This window comes from Brachyistius frenatus, unplaced genomic scaffold, assembly GCF_029030835.1.
Source record: "Brachyistius frenatus isolate BFR_SWC_R1_liver_20210118 unplaced genomic scaffold, ASM2903083v1 Contig_88, whole genome shotgun sequence".
NCBI lineage: Eukaryota > Metazoa > Chordata > Actinopteri > Embiotocidae > Brachyistius > Brachyistius frenatus.
The window spans coordinates 1,706,374-1,715,392 of record NW_027210687.1 but is presented as its reverse complement, the minus strand read 5'-3'; the positions used below and the strand labels follow the sequence as shown (position 1 = coordinate 1,715,392).

At 42.1% G+C, this 9,019-nt stretch overlaps 1 protein-coding gene across 1 annotated transcript; it reads left to right on the top strand.

Moving 5' to 3' along the window:
* On the top strand, window positions 1–6,302 carry litafd (LITAF domain containing). The gene is made up of 5 exons (XM_069710013.1): window positions 1–69; window positions 4,233–4,282; window positions 4,397–4,486; window positions 4,689–4,890; window positions 5,185–6,302. Exons 2-5 carry the CDS (start codon window positions 4,237–4,239, stop codon window positions 5,300–5,302), a joined length of 456 nt encoding a protein of 151 aa, XP_069566114.1. The 5' UTR covers window positions 1–69; window positions 4,233–4,236; the 3' UTR covers window positions 5,303–6,302.
* Window positions 6,303–9,019: the final 2,717 nt, after the last annotated feature.

The window sequence follows — 9,019 nt, the reverse complement described above, 5'->3', positions numbered from 1 at the left end:
TCTGTCCGGACTCTACATCAGCAGGTGTTCACACACATCTCTGCATACTGAGTGCAACACCACGCCAAGGTAAGACTGTCAGAGACATCTGTGAACAGAGAGGGGATTGGATTTTAGTTTGAAGGAGCTGAGATGGAGATTTCTTAGGCTTGTAAGAGAGGTTTTAAAACAGGAGTTTATTAAAAATGAAATGAGTTTATTCTTCTGTTAATCAGCGAGTGTTTTGTCATCTGTGCCCGTAAGAAGGCAGAGATGACAAGAAAAGATACAGTAAGTTTTGGCCAATCCACTGCAAGTTATTCAGCACAAAGGTTATTCATCTCAAACTTTTTTTTTTTTAATCTTTTTTAGTGAATCTGTCGTGACATAAATGTCTTTTTACTGTTGGAATCTGACAGCAGCTATAACAGGATTTATATGATCCAGTTCAGCCTGGAGGAATATTTTAGACAAAAAAGATCCTCCTCGTTGTTAACATTTTTTATTGTTTTTTTTGTAGGTTTAGTATTTGAGGTTTTGAAGAATCTGTTCATGTGTGAGTGCAGCCTGATATTAATGCAGCTGTGATAAGAGTCCACATCTTGTTCTGTGATTTTGTTGTTTCTTTGTTTACCGTGAACCAACCATTTAGATGAATTACTATCAGGACCTGTAGGGACATTAAATCTGTACAGACAATAACACGGCATTTTAATGAGACAATGTCTGATGGACAATCTTTTTGGCATCATTTTGAAAACAGAGATTTTGGATGTACTATAATGGACTTGAGCTAATGTTAATGCATTTTGTAGATTGGTTAGTGTTAAGGGCAAAAGGTTAAACAAATAAGTAAATAAAGCGAAAAGCTGGAAGTTAATAAGAACCAATTGACTATAAATGTTGAATCTGAGTGATTTGACACAAGACTCTGATTTGCTCTGATATGATATGACACTGAAATGTGACTAAATTGGAACATTTGAACACTTCATTGACTTTTGCTCAAATAATATCAGGATGTATTTCATATTCACATATTCTACATATGTTTTATTACACAGTTTAAAAGAAGCAAAATAATTTTGACACATCGACTGAACTTGAACATCATATATTTGATGTTTAAATTGTTACAATTTGTTAATAAAAACACAGTCATCATCCTTAAAGTATTTCACTTTGGAGGAAGATGTACAACGTTGCAGGGTGGCTCTTTATAAGTGTTTTGGCTGATTGGTTGGTTGTTAAAGCAGAATCAAGTTTGACTAATAATCATAGTGACTGAAGTGATTAACTGGATCATTTCCAGTTTGAATCATTCTTCTCCTTCATCAGCTGACCATTGAACTGCATCATGGAGGCAAACAGCAAGCAAACATTCTTTCTTCCTTCCTTCTCTCACTCCCTCCCTCCCTTTCTGTCTCTCGCTCTCACACACCCACACACAGAGAGAGAGACAGAGTCAGGTTTGACCAGAGCACATACAGTGAGATCACACCTGTGGTATAGACGTGTTTCAGGGTGTTACCTTGTCAACATGAAAGATCGTCCTGGTCAGCATCAGAGTTTCATTGAACTCGTTTGTAGTTAATCGGGTGTTTAACCACAGTGGAAATCACCACCAGTCAAATCATTTCACCAGGTACTCCCCTAAAATCTGATGTTTCATATTTTGAATTCATCTACTTGTTTATTTCATACTCATTTCTCCATTCTTTAATTCACTCCCAGAAACCCGCCTCAATAATAAAGTTCCAGATGCAGCAAATTGCAACCTGAGCTGAGGTCTTTCACTTCCGTCCTCGCTGACAGACGATGTATTGTCTGATCAGTCGCCAGAAACTTTCCTCCATTGTGGTTTTAAAGTATCTCTGCAATGCGGCGGATGGATTTTTCAGAAGAAGCACTCAGTCACCAGCTGTTCAGAGCACAGTGGAACAAAGCCAGCGAGTGAAAGGACGACTAGTTATCCGAGATCAGTGCTCGTATACCTCCAGAATCAGCTGGTGCAGTAGTTTCTGCAGAGGAATATTCAGGCTGTGAAAAACTGCAGCTCTATATTCATGAATTTTGCAGGTAGCAAAATGTAGAGATTTTGGAAGTACAGTATATTTTCATCGAAGTATTTTACTTATTTTAGATGAAACTCAGTGATCCCATTCTGTCGGACCGATTTCACAGATTTATGAAAGGCAGCCGTTTCGTCTGCAGTGTGTGTGTGTGTGTGTGTGTGTGTGTGTGTGTGTGTGTGTGTGTGTGTGTGTGTGTGTGTGTGTGTGTGTGTGTGTGTGTGTGTTCAGTTGACACACCTTCACTCTGTGACACAGACTTTTACAGAAGCATGCAGCTCAGTCGCATTCCTGCACCATCAAATGGGTGGATACAGGATCAGTGTGCGTTTGTGTGACACAGTGACAAAGCAGTCTGTCATCTGCTGCAAATCCAAAGAAGTGATGAACTGTGGCTGCGCATCAGTGGATGTCATGAATGAAAGGAGGAACATCCAGCAGGGTCGTGTGTCTGATTGTGTGTGTTTGTTACTCATGTTGTAGGGGCATACATCTGTGCACAGTCACATTGTCACTTCATTAGGGGACAAAAAGGAATTTGATTTATAGCTTAAATTATTAGATTTTAAGGTGAAGACTTGGTTTAAGGTTGGAGTTAGGTTGGGTTTAGGTAAGTCAGAGTTGAGGTTCGGATTGCAGCTGTGTGATACAAACATGACTGTGTGTCTGAGAGAGAAAGAAACTGTAATGTTTATACAAAGAGATTGCTACATGATAGCCAGGCTGGAGTGTACTTTGTGTTATTGTGTATTTGTGTGTGAGAAAGCGTGCATAGTCATTCTGGTGTGTGTTTTTGTGTTCGTACATGAAAAGAGGGAAACAAAGAGAAAACAGAGATAAAAGATAGGTAGAGCATGTGCATATTTTAGTCATGTATGGGATCAACTGTTCACGTGGCCATTGTTTTTTAATGGGCCTTAAGGCCATCTGACAACAACAGGAAGCAGCCGCAGAGTTGGACAGCAGCTGTTGTGAACAATTACGTTAACATCTGTGAGCACTTTATGAATCATCCATTATGGACTTATTTGGATTATTTGGATTTACCTGCAGTACAGCGTAAGGATAATATTACAGGAACAGTATTTCCCTTCAAGAGCTGCAACAAAGTCTAATAATATGTAAATACTGTTACCATGCTGAAAGTTTGTCAGAAATTTCGTAAAAATTACCAGATAATTTGTTCCACACTCCGTTGTGATCTATGTAATGATTTGTGGGTCAGATTGGAGTCACATGACCAGAATACTAATCATGATTTAACCTTCCTGCTGGTCTTTCGTGAGCTGTTTTCACAGCCATTTTGATGCAACGACAAACCCGAGTACAGCAGGAAGGTTAATGCAGTCACGTCCCATACTGGGGGATTTCTGACTATTTTCTTCTCTTTTTTTTTTTTTACATTTGTGGCGGAGGGAATCCAGCATGCTTTTTTTTTTCTAAATTTTATCTTAACATCACTGTGCACCATCCAAACATCATCTCAGAGCTGCATTAAGTTACTCCTAATATATGACCAACATTTTTAAACTGCTGTTACACAAATTGAGTTGTGCATTTTTACATCTTAAACAGCCTGTTGTAATCATCATCAGTTTTACAAGTAACATTACAGTCATATAAAGCCAAACAATGCTGTATTTCGAGGGAAATGACTGATGAAGCTTGAACATGAGGATGACAGTCAATAGAATCACAGGTAGACGTTTATGATTAGAAGAGGTTTGAAGTAATCAGATTTGTCTGATAAATAATCTCACTATTACAAATGAAACAAAGACTTCTCTGTGTTCCCTCAACAAGCACGAGTCTTGCAAGCATTTCTTTGTGAACAATAAAAACAAAATCAGTGCGGTAACTCACCTGAAAGATGCCAGCTGTCACTCCCAGAGCGGACACACCCGGGTGTTTCCTCAGGTGCTGACAAAAGCATCCACACAATGCAGCGTATATTCCCCCGGACCGACAACTCACCCTTCACTTTGCGCTAAACAGATGTCAGTCAGAGATGACAGATGTCTTCAATGGAGCCTGGATGATGTTTTTACCTCCAGCAGTGAGGCTTGGGCTCTATCTCGTGGCAAGAAAGAAGCGTCACATTTTGTGGAGGAGAGATGAAAGTGTTACGGTAGTCTTCAGTCTTAACTGCAGCCCTCAACTTTGTGTGCTCTCTCTTTGCAGCACAATGAATTCGGATGGAGCAAAAGAACTCCCTCCCTACCTCACACCAGGTAAGAGCAAGCACAGACATGCTCACACATCATCTTCCTCCTCATCATCATCGGCTCATTAACTTCATGTTGTTTTAATTTCTTCTTCTTCCTCTTCCTCGGGTCCAATTGAAGGTCAGGGGGACGGAGTGAAGGTCTACCACGTCCACACCCCCTTCACCCCTCCCAACTCACAGGAGACCTCCGCCACTCAGGTCACGCCAGGTATACTCTCACACCTGATATTACTTTTTTATTTTTTTTTATTTCGCAAAAGATATCAGAAATCTGGGTTACAATTTATTCTCCTACATTTTGAATGAACTCTTCTGTTCCCTTCCCTCTTTATTTTCTCATCGTCTCATTCTCTCTGTCTCCCTGTCTTCCTGTCTTCCTCGTCTCTCTCCTCCTCTCTCTCCTCCATCAGTGTACACCAGTGGAGGAGGAGCCCTGAATGCAGGTCTGGAGTCTGAAAACAGCAGAAGAAAGTTTGTGAGCTACGATGTTGGTCTGGGACATTCCTCCGGCATGACGAACTGCAGCTCCTGCCAGCAGCAGGTCATGACCAACGTCACCTACAAAGCAGGGACGTACGCCTGGCTCATGTGCCTCCTCTTCATCTGCTGCGGGTGAGTGTGTGGTGCACACGGCTAATAGTGTTCTATCTGTTCTACATTACTTTTTTTTGGGGGGGGGGGGTGAAAGTTTAGCGGTGAGGCTTTTCAAAACACAGAGGGGTAGGACTCTATTTTATTTCTGTAAAGGGAATTTAGTGCAGTTTTTTAGTCCAGGGACGATTGGAGGGACATTGGAGAGTACTGCTTTTTTCTTTTTAATGAAAGATAATATTCTGCTTCAAATTACAAATGTATGAAATGAACTGTGTTTCTGTGTGTGTGTGTGTGTGTGTGTGTGTTTTTCAGGTTAATCCTGTGCTGCTGCCTGATTCCTTTCTTCGTGAAAAGGTTCAAGGACACGTACCACACGTGCCCGCGCTGCAACAGAGTCCTGCACGTCGAGAAGAGAAAATGCTGTAAATGACAAACATGAGGGCTGAAGTGGACCCTTAGAAATAAGAAATAACATCCTGTTACCTTTGTCTGTGTTTTCTGAAGCCGACAGAAAAAGGTCACAGTTGAAATGTAGCTTATTTCTATGAATGAGCCACAGCATTAGCCGGGGCAAAAACCAAACCTGAATGACTTCTGCATTGCATCATATATTATTAAACAGACTGGGAGTGACTGTGTTGTCAGAGATTAGATGTCATCAGCTGACTGTGATAACTCTGGCAAGTCAAAGCACACCCCATGCACTTTTTTTGGAACCGTTACTTTATCATTATACTCAGAAACCTTTCATACATAATGTTGTTATAATGAAGGCTTGTACATAGACTTTATCAATTAGGCTTGATGGGATTGTGCATTTGGAATTTAAACAGACCAGCTGTCCATTTGAAGGGACTGTCACCACTATAGAATAAATAAGAGCAAAAGAAAACAAGCCAACACAATACATCAAACCAAAGCACAGAGGAGATGGAAGAATATTTGCTCATCTGCAGTAATTGCACAGCAGATTTGTGTTGGAAGTGTTTCGCAAGGTTCAGGTCATCATAAATGAAACATTACGCAATAAAGTTAGACCGATGTGGCTTTTTTCTGTAATATTTATGTTGTCAGAAAATTTCCCTAATAATTCTTATATGATGGGATGAAGGGTAATCTGAAGTTCAAAGGAAAAATCTTATATATTGTATAACAGCAGCCACCTGGAAAAATTAGTTTGGATCATTTTATCTCCCAAACAGTCGATTTAGTATCTGAAAATAACATATCTTCGTTTATTACGTTGCAAGTGACAATGCAAAAATACAGCTAGAATTATATATTATAATTATATATTTTTGTCCGATTTCTCCTTTATTCCAATTTATTGAAAAAAAAAAATCGTTCTGCTTCACTTTGTCCCTTGAATGAAATAATATGCTTGGAATTCATCTATTTACAATTTGATACAAATGTTCTCTAAATAAAGTAGATGATATACATGAATATATAGTAACCGGCTGTGTTTTATTTATTTTTTACTTCCTCCAGAGAGGTCAGAGGTCAACCAGCTAGCTGACTTATTGGTACATTTTGTGGTTTGTTCTCAGAACAAGATGCAACTTTAAACGTAAATTTTTACTTGACAAGTCCGAAGAAATTAGAAGATCCAGAAAAAGCTTCTAAATGAATTTTGTTCATTCATTCATCCATCATCCGGGGTCAGGTCGCGGTGGCAGCAGGCCAAAGCAAGCTGACCCAGACTTCCCTCTTAACAACATCTTCCAGCTCATCCTGGGGGATCCCGAGGTGTTCCCAGGCCAGCCGGGGGATATAATCCCTCCAGCGTGTCCTGGGTCTTCCCCGGGGTCTCCTCCCAGTTGGGTGTGCCCGGAAAACCTCCAGAGGGAGGCGCCCAGGAGGATCCTGATCAGATGCCCGAACCACCTCAGCTGACGTGAAGGAGTAGACCTCGTTCTTTCGGTCACGACCCAGAGCTCGTGACCATCGGTGAGGGTCGGGACGTAGATCGCCCGGTAAACTGGGCACATGTTGTACTGCTGCAGCCGCACCGATCCGGCGGTCGATCTCCCGCTCCATCCTCCCCTCACTGGTGAACAAGACCCCGAGATACTTAAACTCCTTCGCTTGAGGAAGGCACTCCGTCCCCACCTGGAGGGAGCAATCCACCGGTTTCCGGCAGAGAACCACGGCCTCAGATTTGGAGGTGCTAACCCTCATCCCCGCCGCTTCACACTCGGCTGCAAACCGCCCTAGTGAGTGCTGGAGGTCGCGGTCCGAAGAGGCCAACAGGACCACATCGTCTGCAAACAGCAGAGATGCGATCCGGAGACCCCCGAACCCGCCGTGCTCCTCCCCCGGCTGCGCCTTGATATCCTGTCCGTGAAGGTCACAACCAGGATCGGGCACCGCTCCTCTTGGATCTGAGGTTCGACAATCGGTCGGAGTCCTTTTCCAGCACTCTGGCATAAGCTTTGCCCGGGAGGCCGAGCAGCTGATACCCCGACAGTTGGATCACACTCTCCGGTCCCCCTTTTTGAAAAAGGGAACCCCCCCCCCCCGGTCTGCCAGTCCATGGGCACTGTTCCCGACCCCTATGCGACATTGAAGAAGCGTGTCAGCCAAGACAGCCCAGCAATGTCCAGCGCCTTCAGCATCTCAGGGTGGATCTCATCCACCCCCGGCATCTTGCCACCGAGGAGTTTTATGACTACCTCAGAGGCCTCTTCCAGGGATATGGGTGCCCACATGAGCATTGAAGTCTCCCAGGAGAACTATGGAGTCGGCAGGCGGCTCCCTTTCCATTTTAAATTTTACTCCAGAGGTGACTTATTTTTTTGTTTTGCTTTAAAGAAAAAGTTGTTTGATTATATCAACACAAATTTTATTCCATACACGTCGCCCCGTGATCTACTCCTGAGGATGGGAATCCAAGGACAATATTTCCATTATCACATCACTGTCAGCTCAGCAGTGTGCTGCTCTGTCTTGACCTTTGACCTCACAGGGAAAATACCTTTCCCAAAGAAGTCTCTTATTCTAAAGCATACCGTGTTTCTCAGGTTTATCGTAACAATTACGTTCGTTTTCGATGTCCATCAAGATCCTCGGGTATCAGGTGGTAGGATATTGAATTCGAGGTGGGAGGCGGCAAAAAAACCAGATGACTTACCACACAGAAACAGGAGGAAGCGTTGTCGGCCGGGTATCAATGTTCTCATCCCAAAAAGTCAAAGCAGTGCTTTAACAGTGTTTGGTCCCGGTCGAACACTCGGATGGACAAGCAGCAGAGCTGTGGATGTTTTTATAGAAAATTTTATTCAACATACATTTTCCAGCAAAAAGGCAATATACAGGAATAGTTGTCGTACACTGCTGCTACACTGAGGATTTTAAACTGGAAAAGATCAAATTAAGGTGTGATTCTGCAGGTCATCTTCGTACTGCACTTTTTAACAAGACAAACCAATGCAGTTAGTTTTGTAAAGAAACAACAATCCAAAGGTAACAGAAAAAAAAAAAAAAAAAAAATTGTCAATGGTACATCAGGAACGCAAAAAAAAAAGAAAAAAAAAAGAAACCTACACACAAGAAATATGAACACCTGGCTCCTTCTGTACCCAACAAAAAAAGGCGTGTGTTTCTCTTAAATTTTACATGTTCATATTTTTAAATATACAATTCTTAAATGTTGTCTTTACAGAGCCAGCTATGCGTTATTCGGGGTGCATTCCATCTGTGCTTTAAAAGAAACAATCCACAAAAAAAAAAAAAAAAAAAAAATTAATTCATAGGGCTTTAAGTGTTTCTTACAATGCTGGTTTTGTCTCTACACAATCCTCAAACCTGTGGGGCTCTAAGTGTCTGCAGCTCCCTACCAAGCACAGCGCAGTTACTGCTCCCAACCACCGGGGGGCGACAGTGTCAACCAAGAGAAGAGAAGCTGTGTGCGTGCGGTGAGTGTTTGTGTTTAGAGGAGGAATGACTTGAGAAAAATGAACACAGCCCCTCCGAAAAAGAAAAGAATATTAAAAAAAAGAGAGAAAGTCGAGGATGTCATGTTTGTGTGTATGAATGTGTGTTTGTGTGTGTGTGTGTGTGTCCTTGAAAGTAGTGCAGCAACTCGCACCTGAAATGTACATCTGCCGGTCCTGAGAAACCTCTTGACATTAAGTGTCAACGTTCA

Excerpts from the sequence above, each read along its gene's own strand:
- litafd (XM_069710013.1), top strand. The coding sequence starts at position 4,237 with ATGAATTCGGATGGAGCAAAAGAACTCCCTCCCTACCTCACACCAG. Across the intron at positions 4,283-4,396 it reads CCCTCCCTACCTCACACCAG|GTCAGGGGGACGGAGTGAAG; the intron begins GTAAGAGCAAGC and ends GTCCAATTGAAG. Across the intron at positions 4,891-5,184 it reads CTCCTCTTCATCTGCTGCGG|GTTAATCCTGTGCTGCTGCC; the intron begins GTGAGTGTGTGG and ends TGTGTTTTTCAG.